At 37.9% G+C, this 18842-nt stretch overlaps 3 protein-coding genes across 8 annotated transcripts in view; all 3 read right to left on the reverse strand.

Moving 5' to 3' along the window:
- LOC112163205 (electrogenic sodium bicarbonate cotransporter 1) overlaps nt 1-9858 on the reverse strand; it is a 44683-nt gene extending 34825 nt beyond the window's left edge. For all 6 annotated transcript variants that reach the window (XM_024299480.2, XM_024299481.2, XM_024299476.2 and 3 more), the window contains exons 1-3: nt 9240-9858; nt 4086-4159; nt 2421-2591 (exon numbers count right to left, since the gene is read on the reverse strand). In XM_024299480.2, coding sequence (XP_024155248.1) covers nt 2421-2591; nt 4086-4159; nt 9240-9259 — 265 coding nt within the window. In that variant the 5' untranslated portion in view covers nt 9260-9858. The remainder of the gene's footprint in view (nt 1-2420; nt 2592-4085; nt 4160-9239) is intronic.
- Nucleotides 9859-9987: 129 nt separating this feature from the next.
- On the reverse strand, nt 9988-15340 carry dck (deoxycytidine kinase). The gene is made up of 7 exons (XM_024298627.2): nt 15107-15340; nt 14738-14853; nt 12660-12853; nt 12432-12579; nt 12239-12354; nt 12039-12138; nt 9988-10161 (listed from the first exon to the last, which is right to left on the reverse strand). The coding sequence occupies exons 1-7, from the start codon at nt 15207-15209 to the stop codon at nt 10135-10137; spliced, it is 804 nt and encodes a 267-aa protein (XP_024154395.1). The 5' UTR covers nt 15210-15340; the 3' UTR covers nt 9988-10134.
- Nucleotides 15341-16517: 1177 nt separating this feature from the next.
- Nucleotides 16518-18842, reverse strand: part of LOC112163363 (MOB kinase activator 1B) — a 13707-nt gene continuing 11382 nt past the window's right edge. Inside the window, exon 6 of the mRNA XM_024299728.2 lies at nt 16518-18255. Coding sequence (XP_024155496.1) covers nt 18178-18255 — 78 coding nt within the window. The 3' untranslated portion in view covers nt 16518-18177. The remainder of the gene's footprint in view (nt 18256-18842) is intronic.

Raw genomic sequence — 18842 nt, forward strand, 5'->3', positions numbered from 1 at the left:
TAAAAACATTTTTTGGAGCGGGTCTTTAAAGACAAAAATATTGTTTAAAATGTGTTTCTTTTTCCATGTTCTGATTTAAAAACGACCCCTCTGTAAGTTAAACATATACAGTATACGGCATACTGATAAAAAAAAAGTTGGTGTGCACCACAGTTCCTGGCATAGCACCTCTTTCAGTTGTGGTAAGCTGCAGCTGCACTGCATTGAAGTGGAACTTTTGCGTGTTTAGCTCCAGCTCTGCAGGCTGATCAAACTGTAGCAGCAACAGTATAAGTAGAAATATATTTAATTAAGCAAAAGTAAAAAATACATTTTTATAAACAGAATTGCTCATAAACTACAAGAAAACTGATTTCTGAATTTGGCTGAGAGAAATGTCTATTTTTGTCAAATGCCAACTTGAAAAACCTTATTACAAAAAATGTAAACATTTAAGGGGACGAAGAACTTTGTTTTCACGGTTTTTCTACATCAACCATTTGATGCAAAAGATATTTGATATTTTTCAATAGATAATTATGAACTATCTGGCTGCAGGAGGGAGTGTTTTTACAGATTTTTGTCCTCGTCAGCTTTTCAACACCTCATAGAAATTAGACAATAATTCTTGTTTTTTTATTAATATTTTTCATATTTTTAGAGTTATTTATTATCTATCTGCTTTTTTTTTTAAGGGATATGGTAACAAGGTAATTTCATCTTTGAGAGATCAATAAAGTTTTATTTTATTCTATACTAAGAACGGACAGACATGAGGTGGCACCAAACATAAGCCATTTTAAAATGATCCGATTTTGTTAATTTATGTTATACTTGCCTTATAAATGCTCTGATAAACATCTAAACTAATTTCAACACTTTTTTGGTTGATTGATCTATTCTTATTCTCTCCTCCTTTATTCTTATTATTTAGCCTTCTATCCTTCTGTTTGGTGCAGTGCAATTCATGTGTTGTTCTTCTCTCCCACTCCAAGAGATTTTAGATTCCAGCTGCTCCTGTTCTTGGCTGTGGACCTCACCTCTGGCTCGTAGTGGCTGTTGACCTCGCCCCCACCCGTCCTCCAGTTATATCTGGATGAACACTATTCAAATATGTAGTTGTAGAGTTAGATAAGCCAATTCTTCTTTAATAGTCCTGGTAAATTGCCTGGGAGAGGATCCCTTCTTCACGGGATTTCTCTTATTTTTTTAGGAGTTTTTCCCTTAGCGGGAAGTCTACTTAGTTTAACTATCAGTTATTGTCTTTATTTTATGACCGACCTTCTGCTTCTGTACAATTATCGGTATGAAGACCAATGAGGCAATTGTTTTGAGATATTGGGCTATGTAAATAAAATTCAATTGAATTGAATGTACAGAAAATCTGTGTCTTAGTCTTCCTGCAAATGGCCTTTGCAGTATGAGGACAAGAACAAAGACGGATGGAAAAATTTGGTCATTCTCCGCGTTCAGGTTGTCAGTCAAACTTGTTATCAGCTGAAACAAGTGAGTCAGACAAGGCCTTTTCCTATTTTTCCAGAACCTGTACCCTTCTCTTCCAAAAACACCATGCAGCTGTTGTTGACAAAAGAGGTGTAATACTGATGTTACTCTAAATAAAACACATTTGAACCACAACCATTTACTATTATTTCTAGTTAATGTATACTCTGCACGTTCTACACTTCTAGCCTGAATGGAAGTAGCAGTTACCTTGATCCTCGCAGCCTTAAGGTCTACTCTCGCTGTTCTCACGCCTCCCCAGGAGCCAGAGGGAAATCCCTTTCATTTCCTCCTGCATTTACCCACTTATTTTCTACACAACATGTCCGTCCAGCAGCTTCTTTTTCTTAGACCCACGAAAACCGTTCAACGACTAAACGAAACGTTTGCATGTTTTTGCAAATTGTGTGGACGCCGTTAAAGGCCGTGACCCTTCAGACCTGTGTTGTCGGATTACGTCGGGTCTTGTTGTATGTTAAACATGCATGTTAATGCTGATCTTTATCTGAAGAGTCTTTTCAGAGGGGTTGCTGGCACCTACATGCTACATGTCTTACACAAAGGTTAGTCATCCAGAGGCTTTTACTCTGTAGGAAAAGTACCTCTGTGTTTATTGAAAGAACTGCTCAGTATCTTATCTGTTTGCTCTTTTTTTTGTATCTTGTGTAACATTTTTATTTCTGCTCCCTCTTCGTCTCATTTTTCCCTCCCTAACCTAGTTGTTAGGTTCTGGGAACCCAAATCCTATGGAGTAAACCACTAATCACCAAAGTGACAGATAAAGCCCATCTTTGTGTTAACTTTACACACTATAAGCCGGGACGGTGTCATTTTCAGATTACTTTGCAGCCTCGCTCCATTTGCCTGTGTTGCGTCTAGACTTTTTTTTCCTCTGATTTGAAGGTTCCCAGCAGATTTGATGGTGAAAACAGACTCACTGAGAGGTTTGAGGATACAGGCGCTGGAGTCGTTCTCCCCATCAGACTTGTATCCCTCTGTGCTGTGCTCGGCGCGCTCCCGCTTTTCCTTGTGACTGGACTTGCGCCTGTGGCGTCTCCTCCGGTGGTAGCTCTTGGGAACGTGGACGCCGATGTAGACTGTGTGGTGGCCTGCGACAGAAGAACACCATGACAGAAGCAAGTGTTAAAGAAAATGTTCATGTCTTGAAGGCATTTCGCTCAAGAAAACATGACGTTCCAACTACTTCTAGCAGGGGAGTCGACAAAGTAAATGATGATTTATCATCTTGGAAGCAAAAAAAAGAAGATGGAGGGAAATCAAACAAATACAGACATTTTTAGATTAGATTATAAATGGTTTATTTCAAGCAATAAAGAAAAAAAATCATGTCATTTAACAGAATTTTACATCCATAAAGACATGAAAAACTAGACCTAAAGAGATGGATTGCCTAAAAGGGAAGAGGTGGAAGCGAACTTATATAATCCCGCTCCGGCTCAACCTTACCATTTCCTTTACATGTTTTATCATTATCCAGTTCAGAGCTTAAGATCAGATATTTATATCTTTCCAACATAGATTTGGGTAATGAGGAATCCTCAAGAAACAATACATCAAATATCTATGTGATTGATTGCTTGAAAAGGAGTGGGAAACTAAAAATGTTTCGTAGTGTTGTTCTTGCCGAAAGAAACAAGACCTTCAAATACGCTTTTTCTCTTCAAACTCTTCAGAAAATATCTTTTATGAAGCTTAGACACCCACTCCGATCATCTTTTGATCCATTTTCAAAGCATCCCCAAATGGTCTTTTCGTTATGATTATGCAGTTTTTAGCCAAAAATGTTAAAACTTTTTATTTTATTTTTATTTCTTGGAAAGTTTTTCCAGTAGTTCATTAGAAATTCCCCTCTGAGTTTCAAGGGGGCAACCCCACCTCCCATTCCCATCACCCACCTGTTTATTTGCTCTCCTGCTATAGCTTACATCCCCAAACCAACATTACCGGTGCAACAAAAATGGACAGTTTGCAGCCAAATTCCAGCTCAGATGAGGAAAACAAAGACATTCATGGATCTATTTTCGGAAAACAGCGGAGTTTAGCAAATTTTCTTTTTTAAAAAGCATTTTTATGTGTCCTCCTGATTCTCAACAATTTGAATAAATAAATTCTCAAAAATGTGATTTTAATTTTTTTTTATTAATATACGTCACAAGAACATGTTAAAAACACATTTTTAATCAAAGCGAGGACAAGTTCTAACTGCCTTCTTGCTTTTCAGACGTCCCTGCCATTCTCCATGATGAATTAGTGGAATGGACTCCCCATTCAGATGGAATGACAACACCTGATCCAGGTTAACCAGCACGGTGGTCTAGTGGGTAGATGTCACCCTGACACTGGGGGGTCAAAGGTTCTGGGGTCGGGTCATACCAAAGACTCTAAAAATGGGAACCAAATACCCCCCTGCTTGACACTTAACATTAAGGGGTTGGATTGGAGGGTTGAACCACCAAATACAGCATCTGCAGCTCACTGCTTAAACCAGGGGGGTGGATCCTGACCACTTCAGTTCAGGTCTTATTTTCTTTGTGGGCAAAAAGCAAAATGATATAAGGATAAATGAAAAGAATCAATCTCACCCTCTACTTCCTCCTCATCGCAGATATGTTTGACAAAAGCCGCTCCTCTGTCCACAACTGCTTCATCCTCCACTCTACAGGAAACAAAGAAAAACAGGAAAACAAATGTTTGAAAACTATATGCAACCTCTCATTTTACACACACCAGTAAAGATCAGAATAAAACGACGTTTCCTAATCTTTTTATTGACACTTCAAAAGCCTTTTGGAGGATTCTCCTCTTATGACACACATCAATAAAATCTTAATCATAAAAGGTTTAAGAAATGAGCCATAAAACTCCAAACTGTGAGTTCAAAGGTCAAATATCACCTGAAAACAAACACAGATTGCATCAGAATTTGAAAGAAACAAAACAAACTTGCAGCCCTAGAAACAGCTAACAAATCTTTTATGTGAAAAATACTAAAGTGAAGTCGACTGGTGTTGATTTAGGCGACAGTGGAAAATCTGGAAATCCTCCTCCTCTGACGTTTAGGCAGTAATGTCACATTTATGCGCAGAAAAGCATATTTTTACAATAATAAGAGACCAATTATGGTTATAAAACCTGCAGGGAAAAAAAGTCAATTTGACAGGAATTTTGCAAATAAATGTTCATGTTCTGAAAATAAAACTCTTGAACTAAAACAGCTACTTTGATTTTTTTAAAATGCATTTGAATAAAATTACTGAACGTTTAAGAAATGTCAATAGTTTATCAAAAAATGACCAGCTTAAAATAAAAAAAAAAGAAATAATCTTTTTAACCTCTTGAGACATTGTGTGCACATATGCAGACTACTACCCTATAAAAAGAGCACTCCAAAGGAATTCCCACATCTCAGGAGGTAAAAAAGCAAGAAAAATAATAGAAAACATGTAGTATAAGCCAATTGTCTAAAAGAGCCATGAAATTTTATCTCACGTTTAAACATAACAAGCTAACTCAGTTTAAGAAGTTATAAAATCTCCTTCCTGTCATAACCACAGAAAAAAGCCACATAAGACTAAAAGTTCCCATTCACAAAGCTGACATGCAGTTCTGCAGGTGCATCGCTGCTAAAAAGCATTAAACATGAGCAAGTTTGTGCTTTTCTTTTTTTTTTAATCTTTTATGTGTTAAAACTTTGAAAAAGCTTCTTTGTAGCCCATGCAGCACACCCCAAGCTAAAGGTCAAATGTTGCATTAAAAAAAAAAAAAAAAAGTCAAAGCTCCATTAAATTTGTAGTACAAGTATTAGACGTGAATTTTCTACTGTAGAAAAATTTGTTTAAAAGAAAAAAATGAATAAAAAGATGAAAATTGTTAATTGGATTGATCATTTAAGACAGATTCTATAATCAATCTTATATAGAACTCCTAAAAAATACCAATGAACTGCACACTTAAAAAAAATAATAAAATAGTTGTTAAAAATAGCTTTTTTGAGTATAAGCTTTAATTTAAATGGAGAAATAAACAATCTTCTTGGTATGTTTTGAATATGTGAATTCACAAGAAAAACTTGAACAATTTTTTGTTTTTTCTTTTTTAGACTCATTAAAGATAACTTAATACATTTGTTCATATCTTTTGAGGTGATTCTGGGCTGTAAAAGTTTTTTGGACAAACTGGCACATTAGACTTTTGCTTCATTTCTTGGGATTTTTATTGTTTTTACTTTAATTTTGACAATGAAGCTGGATTTTTTAAATCCTTTTTCATTAAATGAAATAGCCGTGGAGGAGAGCTGGTTAGCTACAAGATTTATACTTTAAGCCCCAGAATTAGCAGGTCTAATAACTTTAGTTATTTTGTGGTGCCCTTGAGCAAGGCACTTATTTCCAGTTCATTGGAGGAGTTGCTCAGTGACCCCATGCTGGAATTGTACTGAGCAGCTGCCAGATATAAGGGAAAAACCATGCAGTTGTGACGAAACCGTTTATAGAAATAAAGTTCTCTCCTCGTCAATGAACTGTAATAAAATAAAATGTAAAAAAAACTTTTCTAGTCTTAAATAAAAGTTACAACTTTTTTTATTATTTTCGAACCAAAGACAATTATTTCTGACGGATGTAAAAGCATCTGAAACTTTCTCTTCCTTCAAACTTGACCTCTTTTTCACACTTGTTATTTTTGAAAGGAATGTGGTTCCCCGGGTCCAGAAAAGTGCTGAACTACAGGGTAACGCCACCAGCAGCCTGTTAAAGAGGAGGAAACTATACCTTAATTAACTCCGTCCTGTCAGGAGTACACAAATTAAGAGATATCCCTTATCACCAGTTTCTCCTCGATCAATAAATATTTGATTTGGGATGAAGAATGTCAACAAGTTTCCACTCGCTGGAAGGCTTTCCTGATGACACGACTCATAAAGCGAAGGGAAACTGCAGAGTAAACAAAGTCAGGAAGGAGACAAGTTGTAGCTTTGAGTGAAGTCCCTGGTGGAGATGGTATCTGCAGCCTGAAACGCAGATCGAAAAGGTCACAGAGACCTGTGCACCAAGTAGCATTTTCTCTGCATCTACGTGCACGCCGTCTTTAACCCTGCAGCGCGGAAAACACCAAAACAACTCGGAGGCACAACTTTTTGTTAGTGAAAGTGCCTGTCAAAGCAGGTTAAATAGCCTGCATGAAGCAGTTACAAGCAAATGGGCGGGGCTAGCCGCTCACTTTTTTGCAGAGTCATTGTTTAAAAAAATAAAAGGAAACAAAAGAGATATGCACAGGTGTCCCCATGGGAACTCAGCCTTGCAGATCTATGTGACATATAAAGGCTGTGAAGCTGCAGGAATTAGACGGGGCCAATTTCTTTCAAAATTCAAGTTTTACCAAAAGAATATGCAACAGTATTTGATGCAACCAAACAATTGCAGTTTTTTTTTCTTTACTTTTAATGAAAGTTATGTCACTGATCTATTAGTCAGATTTGCTACCTTGTTGGATGCTCAATTTTGAATGAACACAAACACAAAATTCATCAAATCTGGATCATTGGAAACAATATTTAATCGTAAAAAAAGATTTATTCTGGATGTGGACAAGTCGAGTGCATTTTGTTGATCACAAAAAGAATTCTTTATTGGTCTGGAAATCAAATATAGTTGTAAAATTGAGAAAAACTTTCAGAAAAACACATTTTGAGCCGTTATAATGATAACTTTATTTTTATAATACAATCGATTTCGTTTTGGAGATAAATTCCTATCTCCAAACTTAATTGTGAACACTTTTGCATGAATTAATGCAATATAATAATATCAAATAAATGAAAACATAAAAGCCAACTTCAATAAATGTAATTTTTTAAAATCTTTTTTGGTTATACGTTGCTTCTGTAAATAACAGGGATCTGCAACCTGCGGCTCTGGAGCCACTAGTGGCTCTTTTATTAAGGAAAAAAATTCGAAATGTTAAAAAGTAACAATAAAATAAGAAGTGAGAAAGTAGGAAAAAGGAAAAAAAAAGGAAGAAAGTCACATTTAAAATCATTTAAAAACAGTTGAAGGACAGTCAGTATCACAAGTCAAACATTTTTACACATTTTTATGCGTCCTGTACAAAAATAAATCAAATCATTGGACGTCAATAAGTATAACCAGTATGAAGGCACAATGGATTATTAGGCAATTGTTCTATATTTGAAAAAATTAAGGAATTAAGTTTTTTTTAAATCACTGCTGATCTTACACTTTCTACTACTACTTGAGATGACCTTATGTGACAGGGTGTCTTATTTTGAAAGGAACTTCTGTCAAAAGTTAAAAAAAGGTGTATCTTATGTTTTTAAAGGGTGAAGGAAGACTTTGTTGCTCCTACTGGGCTGTAGTCAGTCAGCAATCAACCCGAATGGTTCTTTCAGGGTGGAAGGTTGAAAACTCCTGGTATATAAAGCATTTCCTTCTGTTTTTCTCCTTCACATTTGTTTTTTATTTAAAAAAAAATCTTTCTGCAGAGCCATGTTAGCCACATCTGACAAGAGCCTCTTTAGGAAGCAAAGGGCGAGCGGAGGTGTGCCATGAGAAGTCCTTGATTGACAGGAATGAAGGCTAATTTAGAGTCAGAATGACTTGCAAGTTAAAAATCAGTTAGAGGAGGAAAAATGCAGAGCACTAAGATTCATGCTAAAAGACAGGGGATCCTGATCTTATCCATTTCCTGTTATGACAGAGATGTTCTGTTTCCCCCCTCTCCACTGCAGCTGCATCCACCTGTCAGCGGGAAACTCCTCACTTTTGTCTGAACTCATGAGGCTGGATAAAGCTGGCAGTGCATGAGGAGCTGGGATCAGCTGCTGTGGATCAGAGATCATCCCCAGAATGACGCACCCGATCCCAGCAGCCACTCAGGCTTGCCCTGGGGCCAACAAGTGCAACCAGTGGTGAGTTATGGACCCTCAGGAGGCCACTTTTATCCTATGAGCACGACACCAACCCAACTATAAAGGCTTGGATGAGAAATGTTTAAGGTTTGTTTCCTATAAAATCACCTCTTGGAACAAGGAAGCGACATGTTGCGCAATTCAGAAGACTTTACGCTCAGAAAAGTTGTGCCAGGAAAAGAAGGGCTTCCTGAAAAAGGAAAGACCTGTTGCCATCCCAACAAAAAGAAAACAAGAAGTCCAGCTGTCACTCCTCCTCTCACTTCACAGGACAGATCATTGATTTTCTGATATTTTTTGTTGAAGACTGAAAGCAGAAAATCAAAAAAGCCGATTCCAGCTGCTTGGAAAGTTTCACATTCTCCATTATTTATTGCGCCTTCTGCATTGCGCAATGCGGGTGGGTGCACCATCTGGCCCACGTTGCGCGTGGATTTGCGCCGTTCGGGCTCACAGATCACATGGAGCGTGAGGCACACACGCGGCTTAATTCATAAGGATTTACAGTATCCACCACAGGACAGGCGCGCACACTTAATCGATAGTGACAGGCTCATGGAAGATAGATTACCGTCCATTCATAGCCTCTGCGGAGCCAAGAGTGTGGCTTATCCGGACAAAGGTGTCATTCGATGAATTCCCATTTTCCCCATTAGGAGTCTTAACAGCGCGCGCCCGCTTTCTTGGAGATTTACGCACAGAAAAGTCGTTTTACGCGCAGAAATAAGCGATTTTATACATACAAAGCAGGCCTAAAGTTCCAAGTTAAGAAATTACTTATAAATTAATTCCAAAAGAATCAAAAACTTACTTGCTCTTATCGGAACTCATGTTGGCAAACTTCAAATCGGGTCCAGGTGTGCCAAAACTCCACGGGCGTCTTCAAATCTCCAAAGTGTGGCGCTTTTCTGAGCGTCTGAAAGCAAGAAGAAGCGGCGGCCGTGGGGGGCTATCTCGCTGGGATGATCTCTTGGACTCTACAAATCAAGCTGAACGCAAAACAAACAATCCTCATATCTGTCTGCGCGGCTGCTGGTGCGCGGCGGCGCGCGGAAACATCCTGCGGCTGAGGATCGCTGGAAACGCGTGAAGACTCTTCGTGCGCTGCGTGTCTTTTTCCATTTTTAAAGAGCCATCCCTCCTCCTGCGTGGCGTCACACAGGAGGAGGAGGTCACAAAGTTTGTTGTGGGTGGCGCAAGGAGCGCCTGACACGCGCGCAACTTTTGGCATCCACTTGGGTTTCTTAAAAATAAAAGTTTGACTCATCTAAATTATTTTCACGTTAAATTTAAGAAAGTCCTCTTCCAAAAACAAAAAAAAAACTTAACTTTTTAAAAATTATTTACACATTATCGTTTTATTAAATATAACTTTTTCACAATAAAATACCAAAAGTAAAATGTATAGCAGCTATTTAAGGTACTTTACCACAAATCCTATTAGCACTACCAAATTAAGAGGAGCAAAAAATAGCTGCACAGGCTCTAAAGCGCCCTCCAGTGGTCACTTTTTAAACAAAAGGTACAAAAAAAATGATCAAATAATAACGACACAAAAGGATTGTTTCAAGTTTATTGTCTTTGTAGAAGGACAGTTTGCAGGTAATGATAAATACACATCAAAAAACAAAAACACATTTTAAGTACAGTGCAGGTAATTTGGAAAAGAACTTTAAATATTCCCTCTTGGATTGTCCGAGTCATCCTCACAAAGTGTTCAAGAAGTCCTTCACCTGAAACAGAAGAATAGAGCCGTCAGCTCCAGATGTTGTCTGCCTGTGGTTTTAGTGGAAGTGAAACCACGAAGAAAAAGAAAAAAAAAAAAACTCAATGTTTACCATCAACACAGAACTGCTTGACAAGCAGCTCCGGGAGTCTCACGCTGCATTTATGAAACTCTGTTCCGTGCAGAATTTAAAGGTCAATTTCAGGGATTTTCAAGACGACCTCATTCTCCAAAAGTTTCCACTTTACAGCCGTAGATATTTCATGTTATCATAACAAAAATCAGGTATTTTTACAAAATAAGAACTCGAGCAATAACAAACAAATACGAGCTAAAAAAAACTTTTTTATTGTTCTTCAAGATCTTTGATTTATTTAAGCCTAAAACTCTTTTTTTCTCCCCAAAAATATCATATATTGTTGTATCATTGCCGTATTGTAGAAAATGTAGAGAAAATTTGCTACTTGGATAAAAAAATAAAGGTTCAATCAGCTTAAATTTCATTCTATTTTTTCCATATGATTTGAACGTCTCTCCTTGCACATGTATTTCCTTTGTATTCATGGGCCAATTGTTGTGTTTTGTTTTTCTATGTTTTGCTAATGTTTTAGAACAGGTCCCTAAGTCCAGTTCTCAAATACAGTCAATGATTTCAAGTCGTTCAGGTCCTAAAAATGCCCCTTTTCATAACACTACCCCCACCGTGGGTAAAATTGAAGGAAGGAACCGTGAATTTTTGTGGAAACAGGACATCCCCACAAGCCCAGCATGATGATGTCAGAGACTAAAGTTAAATCTAGGATGTTTTATGACCTTCAACGGACGTTCAGGCCGTAAAAACCTCTGAAAGTGACAGAGTTTAAAGTTCTCTGCAGAGTAGTCTGGAATCCTCAAACATGAGAAGCCCTCGCTGACAGATGATCCTGGACGTCCATCCATCAGGTGAACTGGGTCATCCCCAAAAGTCGGGAAGGTTTGAGGTCCAGTGTTAAGCTCTTCTCTCTTGAACATTTGCTTTTATGCAGTAGGATTGACCAGCTAAACAATATTAAAGATGGCATCTTGTCGACATGAGAAACTTTGGTCGGTAAGTGCAGCTCTGCATCCATTCAGCAGCTGATGTGACGTTCTGGTTGTTGTGAATAAATGTAGACAGTAGAGCAGGGGCCCGTTCCAAGAAGCAGGTTTTGTTGGAACTTTGAGTTCGTGAACTCCAAATTCAGTAAAACTCTGAGTTTTCGGTTCCAGAAAGAGAGATAACTCAAACCACTTGAGGGCAGGCTAATCTTTTGAATGTTCGACGTGAGACTACAAACTTTTTTTTTAGACATCTGATTGGTCAGTTTATAAATTGAATAAAAATGTATTAGGATTCGAAAAAACTAGAATCGTCAAGGATGCTATAAAAAAAACTCAACAAGAAGTCTATGGAATTTTAGCTTCTTGAAACCAGTAAAAAACAGATAAAAAATGCATTCCATGTTCTCTTTTTAGAAAGGGGGACCGGCGGCTGCGCTCCAGCTCCAGGGTATAACAGAAGATTCTGCTGATGGTGGAACATCTGATTCAGAAACTACAACAGATCAGCTCCACACGTTACACATTACTTGGGAGTTACTGGAGGTTTGCTCATCCAGTTCACATGTGGATTTGGAAAAAGCGTTTGATCATGATCCTTCACAGTTAAAAGTCTCCTCCTGATATCATTAATTGTTTGGTTTTTAATTTAAAAAAATGGAAGAAGCTCTCCTCTTCAAATTCTGCATTGTCCATTTTTTTGCAAACTAAATATGTTTTAATGGCTTCAAGTAAAAAAAAAAACAAAACTATTATTTTGTGACCTGTGAAGAGGTTTTGAACAGATTTTCTGAGCCGGCCCCTCACCTTCTCGATCATGTCGGCGCTCTTGTTCTCGCTGTCTTTAAAGTCTTCGTTCACGTCGATGGTCAGGATGGGGACGTTGTTCAGATACTCAAACTCCATGCTGAGAGGGACGTGGAATAGTTAGCATTTGTTCTTTATAAACTCACTCGTAGGAATTTTAAAACTGCATTTCTGAGTATGTCTTCATTCAAATCACTCACTTCATGGTTTTGTGCTGCAGCCAGCTCTCATGTTTGAAGTGGAGCTTCTCCAGGTACTCCAGAGGGATGTCCTGCTCCTCCTGCCGGCCTCTCAGGTGCAACCTCTCCAAGCATTTCTACAGAAAACACAAGGATGTTTGGATTAAAGAACCTTTGAGATGTTCAGAAGCGGAGAAAGGACGAAGGAAGGTACCTTAGGTGAAGCTCTGAGGTAGATGATGCCGTCCAGCTCGATGTGCTTCCCGAACTGCTTGTGCAGCCAGCCGTGCCAGTCCTGGTACACAGACCACTCCGTCTCGTTCAGGCACACGCTTTCATACAGGTTGGCTGCAAAAATGTACCTGAAATAATCACAAAATGACAGGATAATTCACAATAAAATACAAACCCTGAAATAAAAATGTTTCTACAGGATCCATACCGATCGCTGTAGATGGATCGCTCGAAAAACTGCACGGGGTTTTCAGCGTCCCGAAGCTTCCCGTTGGCGGATTTAATCTGCGCTCGGACCCGGCTGATGCAGGCGTAGCTCTGGAAGGTGTAGGCCCACCTCTCTGGTTTCTCGTACATCATCTGCAGGACGTTTCCTCCACTCCTCTGAGACGCAGTCAGCTCCTGCAGCACGACGGGACAGTTTCTGGTTGGTTTTTGTCACAAATTTAGACCAATGAGAACCCTCAGCTGAATTTTTAATAGGAGGAAAGCCTTGTTTGGGTTACACTTTATAAAGTCACTTTTCTTTTGCTATAGACACATTTTTAAGTTAAGGCTCTGGGGCCGGATTCTGCCCTCCAGATCATTTTATTGTTATTGATGGCCCGATGTTATCTTGCGTTTATTTTTAACTTGTATAATTTTAACAAAATCAAGTCATTTAATGTTTTACGTCGACTTACTCTGGAATAATATTTCCTGCCTTTTTATTATTCAGAATTATGTTAAAAATTACGTTTTTTTTCTCAAAGTTATACAATTTGTCAATTTTGTAGCTTTTTGGATTATTTTGGCATTTACTAAGATTTTTAGGCTTTTTTTGTTTTGTTAATTTTTCAGCTACATGCTAGCTGTTTTTGGCTAATTTAGGCTTTTTTTCCCATTTTTATGGTCCATTTTAGATTTTAGCTAATATTTCAGCTAAATACTAGCTGTTTTGAATAATTTATGTTTTTTTTATTTGTGTTTTAGGCTACTTTGGAGATTAGCTGGGCTGCACGGTGGCGCAGTGGTTAGCGCTCTTGCCTCACAGCGAGAAGGCCCCGGTTCGAATCCCGGCTGGGACCTTTCTGTGTGGAGTTTGCATGTTCTCCCCGTGCATGCGTGGGTTTTCACCGGGGACTCCGGCTTCCTCCCACCGTCCAAAAACATGCTTCATAGGTTAATTGGTGACTCTAAATTGCCCCTAGGTGTGAATGTGAGAGTGAATGTGTGTGATTGAGGCCCTGCGACGGACTGGCAACCTGTCCAGGGTGTACCCCGCCTTCGCCCATCAGTGGCCGGGATAGGCTCCGGCATCCCCGCGACCCCGAAAGGGAAGAAGCGGTCAAGAAAATGGATGGATGGATGGATGGAGATTAGCTATTTTTTAGCTACATGCCAGCTTTTCTGAATAACTTGCGTTTTTTTTCTTTGTTTTTACGCTAATTTGGCATTTAGCTAATATTTTAGCTGGCTATAAACTTTAGTGTTTTCAGCTTTTAGTTTCAGTCATTTCAGCTATCAACTTCAGTGTTCTCAGCTTTTAGTTTCAGTCATTTCAGCTATCAACTTCAGTGTTTTCAGCTATCAATTTCAGCATCTTCAGCTGTCAGCACTAGCCTCCCGTGCGATGTAGTTTAAAACCCCTTTTTCTGAGTTTTTTTTTTTTTGACCATTTCTGAAGAGTTACAGCAGCGACCAGCAGGGGGAGTTGGACTTGTTGCTGCAGATAAGAGGAGCATCAAAGCTTAGCATCATCATTCATTATTCAGTCTACCAGGATAATACAGAAATTATTCATCCTACTAGAGATAATTCAAATGTTCCCTGTAAAGTATAGAGTAACCAAAAACAATTTTCATCACCCTGTCATCTTATTTCGATGCTTTAATTAGGGTTTTATGATCACTATTTTTACATTTGCTTCTAATTTAAGCACAATTTACTACCTTAAAGGGAGAAAAAAATACTTGGATCCACAACCAAAACAATGGAAAACCTTTGTATTTTCATATTTATGCCCCAGAAGAAGAGTCTTAAGATGTCACTTGGTGCGTGAGGTAAACAAGTGTCTGTAGACGGTGACATGCTCAGCTGTGCAGGAAGTGCTGCATGTTTTTCCCCTGGGTGTGTGATCAGTTAACAGCAGCCGCTGCAGATATTTGAACAGCTGCACTCCTCAGACAGAGGAAGACTCCGTAATTCCGCTGACACCTGCTTGCATGCGAATGCTTGGGAGAGATCTATTAAAAGGCTAAATACTTTTGAATTTCCTATAAAAAGTGCTTCTGTGTGGGTGAATACCTCAAAGTCGCTGCCTGATGTTTGGACGTTGCACCACCTAGCGATGGGCTCCGGTACTACCTCCCAGTCCGCGCTCTCCTGCTCCAAAAGGCGCACAAACGTCGACTTTCCAGCAGCTAAATACAAATATTAGCAAAGTTAGGTTAGGGTTCAGTGGAAACTAAAAAAATTGTTAACTATTTGGGATAACTTTCGTTCATGAATAAATAAAACATTAAATTGGCGGTAAGAACTAAGAATTCCCGTCTAAATTAGCATGACGTTTTCAAACGATAATTTGTGCACTATATTTTTTTCTAAGTATATGTATTTTAGGGAAAAAAATGCGTTATTTGTCTTTTTTGTGAATATCGCCTACACTAAACTTACCGATGTTGCCCTCGATAGAAATCCGTTTGATCCTCTTCTCCATCGAGTCGTTCATGGACTCGTTCATCGTTTCGGGGCACGGTCTCTTCGGATTATGAAGCATCTTCAAGAGATTAAGAGCAGTTTTTCCTTCTTAATCTGAGCGGGAGCTGCAGCAGCGGCGGATAATCCTGACTTGCTTCAAGTTTGGCGGTTAAACGACAAAACAGGAACCGGAAAACTGACGAGGCCCCGCCCCCGGAAATACAAAGCAGTTCCGCCTTGCATGTAAACAAACGAACTTAAACATACAAGTTTAACATAAGAAAAAAAGTCATGTTGAGGTTATTTTTTTATGTAAAAATAAAACCACATGTTTAAAAACTTTATTTTACTGCAAAATTTGGCCTCAGGGATCGAACGTGGTTGTTTTTCTTATTTTAAATGTAATTTATTTTTTATTTTACATTTTTTTGGCAGATGTAATGGGTGATAAACCCCCAAAAATAAATAAATAAAACGTCAAATACATTTAAAATTGATTTAAACGTTGTTCTTAGTCTTTCCCAGAACAAATAAGTGATACACAAATATCAATAGATTTAACTTTAAAGTGTAATGCAGTAGTGTTACCATTTCTTCTTTTAAAAATGGTGCTTCAGTGTTTCCTCAGCCAGAGTAGAAAACAAAAGAAAGCTCCAAACCTTTGTGAACCTTTTCAATTCAAATGACTTAGTTTTTTTGGTCATTTCACTCAAAATATTTCAAAAACGGAAATTTTCATTGATCCATGTTGTGTGGATCAGCGAACCTAAATAATTGAAAGTGATTACAATGTGTTGTAAAGATGCAAAGCTTCACTTTAAACCAAAAAATATATATTTCTGATTTAAACTTTATTTCCTGCGACAACTAAGCTGCATTTTTGGCTGTAGGTTTTATTTGAAACCCCATTATAGCCACATTTTGCCATAATTATTGACCTAATTAGGACCATTTGGATTGAGGATTGAGCTCAATAGTTGGTTTTAAAAATAAAGGGAACAAAAATGTTCCTGTGATTTGTACACTTAATATTTAACTACTTTTATTTATTTTTTTAAAAGGAAATAAAGAACATTATTTTTTTTGGCAAGACAATTCAGTACTGTTATAATTTAGCAGAATATTTTAATTATTAATTAAAACGTGAAATATAAGTGATTTGTAACTAAACTAAAATTGAGATTAAAATCTTAGAATGGACATAAAAACATTTTACCTACATGCTTGAAGTCACATATTTTGAGGTTAAATAAGGGAATTATTTAAATTAAATTTTACAATGATAGAACAGGCAAGAAGAAAACAGCTATGTGTGAATTTCATTTGACCTACAAATGTTTATATTTAAACCAAAAGACATTATAGGAAACAATGTGCATCTTCCAGGTTTTGATATATTTCTGATAAAGAGTCAAGATCACCTTTATTTGCTTTGTAAACAGCATAAATCAATTGGTTTGACTGAAAACCCCTACAAAGCCAATATGTACAAACATTTGATCAATCATGACATTGAAGGGAAAAACTGTCGGTATGCTGCGTTCTTCAGGGCATTTTCATTACAGCTTCTCTGACATTGTCATCAATCTGGTGACCAGTAACATTCATAATAGTTAGGCAAGTAAACAGAAATTCAAGATAATAAGTAAAACAAACAAACAAACAAAAAAAATCTAAATATGGATAAAGAAGCAGCCTCTAAAAAGACTCATTTAATCAAAATCGACCCGTCCATGCTTGCTGAAACTCTTTCAACACAGGTCGAATCCTCAGTATTTACACAGGTGCATCCACTGGTACTTCTTTCTCACAAATTTCAGGTATAAAACTGGTTTTTAAACTAAAGCTAACAGCAAAGTTCTTCTATTTTAGTCACACACCCAATTCAAGCACTGCCAAGAAAGTTCTATTAGCCGTGAAGTATCAAAGAGCCGACCGTAAACGCCTTTAGTGTCAATTATTGCATAGTAAACTACACTTTGACGTGGGGAGGGGAGCGTGCGTCTGCAGCTCGGCGAAGTCAAACCTTACAGAAGCATGAAGAAAAACCACACTTGTGCCTTCTAGCTGTTTCAGAGGTTCAGTTCTTCAACATTCATTTGGAGAAACGAGAGGGAGAACGACGATGGGTCACATGATGCAGCTTCTCACAAAGGACAGTCTATGTATGCAGAGGAGACATTCAGTCAGAGGTCAGGAAACTTCTTCAAAGTGCTTAATGGCTTTGAGAGGGAAGCAGCGACATCCCAAATCTAGAATTTTATTTCCAAGCAGGGAGCTCAAACTTTAATCTATCGGAGGAAATGTATGTACAGTTTTGGATCTAAAGTCTATGAAGGGGGAGAGGAGCACACAGGAGAACATGACGAAGAGTTTATTCATGTCCATCTCAACTTCTACACCCTCTGTATATCAGCAGAGACTTGTGGACTAAATAAAGATGTGGCAAACAGAAAAGTGTAGTGTACGGCCGGGCGGTCCTTGCCCCAGTGTGAATCTGAAATGTGACGGGGTGATGCAGTGAGTCATGTATGGCCTTCATCTTCTGATATAGGGCAATTATGAGCCAATGCTAGGCACTTAGGGTTCTTGTATTGACAGGTGTGAGCAAACAAAATGATAAAATCCAAGTCAAATAGAGCAAAATAACTACCGAAATGGCTTAAACTGCTTCATTAGCAGCGTTTAGTGATTTATTCCCTTGTGTTTGACCACTTGAAAAAGAGCTGCTGAAAATCCAAATAAAAACAAAATCTGTGCAACCTAAGAAAGTATTAGTGTAAAAAGAATTCTCCATGTAGGGATTGTTTCAATACAACTAAACCCATTTTTCTCTACTCATAATCTATGGTTTGTCAATTCATCCTATAATCCCTGATAAAATTAGTACTGTTGCCTTAAACTATCCAAACCCTTCCTTCCTCCTGGCCTTAAGATCATTTCCCCAAACGGAAATATACTATATACTGCATACATACAGCCAGGGTGTGTGGTGGGTATCTGTGCAAAAACTAGAGGAACAATAAAAAGAAAGGTGGCGATGCTGTTTATCTGTCTTTGGTTGTCAGTTTCTCAATCAGCTCCTGGAGCGGGACCAGCTCTTTTCTGTCGATGAGGTTGAACTCCTGAAACAGACAAAAGCAGAAACGGTGAAGCACTTCTCAATAGCGCTGTTTGCTAGATTTGGTTTGAAAGGTGGGGGAAAAGTTGGAAAATTCACACCGACTGTTGCAGGAAGTAAAAGAAACTTTGACCACAAAGAAAAAGAGAGAAATGATTTCAAAAAGGGAAATTCTAATCGAGTACGTAAATCAGTGAACCGTATTAAATTTTAAATGTGTTACAAAGATGCAAAGTATCACTTCAAACTACAATATATATTTCCAAAACTTTACTCTCTATGTGCGATAAGTAAGACGTATTTTTTAGCTGTAGGTTAAGCTAAATAAAGTTTGAAATCAGAGTGTTTTAATATTTTAAACTCTATTTTAGAACCACATTTCGTCATAATTATTGACCTAATTAGGACCTGAAGGTCTCAAAGGGACTTTTGATTGCTCCTAATTTAACAAAATTCAATTTTCTAACTAGATTTAAAAATAAGAGACTTTTATTACCCTATAAAATTCAATTCAATTCAATTCAATTCAATTCAATTTTATTGTCATTGTCACAGAGAAACAACGAAATTGCGTTTAAAGCATCTGTACTC

The sequence above is a fragment of the Oryzias melastigma genome, linkage group LG12 (genome assembly GCF_002922805.2).
Source record: "Oryzias melastigma strain HK-1 linkage group LG12, ASM292280v2, whole genome shotgun sequence".
NCBI classification, from domain to species: domain Eukaryota; kingdom Metazoa; phylum Chordata; class Actinopteri; order Beloniformes; family Adrianichthyidae; genus Oryzias; species Oryzias melastigma.

Coding starts and splice junctions, on each gene's coding strand:
- dck (XM_024298627.2), bottom strand. CDS start 15,209: ATGCTTCATAATCCGAAGAGACCGTGCCCCGAAACGATGAACGAGTCC. Junction 12,355..12,431: donor ACCTCAGAGCTTCACCTAAG/GTACCTTCCTTC, acceptor TGTTTTCTGTAG/AAATGCTTGGAGAGGTTGCA. Junction 12,139..12,238: donor CTGCAGCACAAAACCATGAA/GTGAGTGATTTG, acceptor CGTCCCTCTCAG/CATGGAGTTTGAGTATCTGA.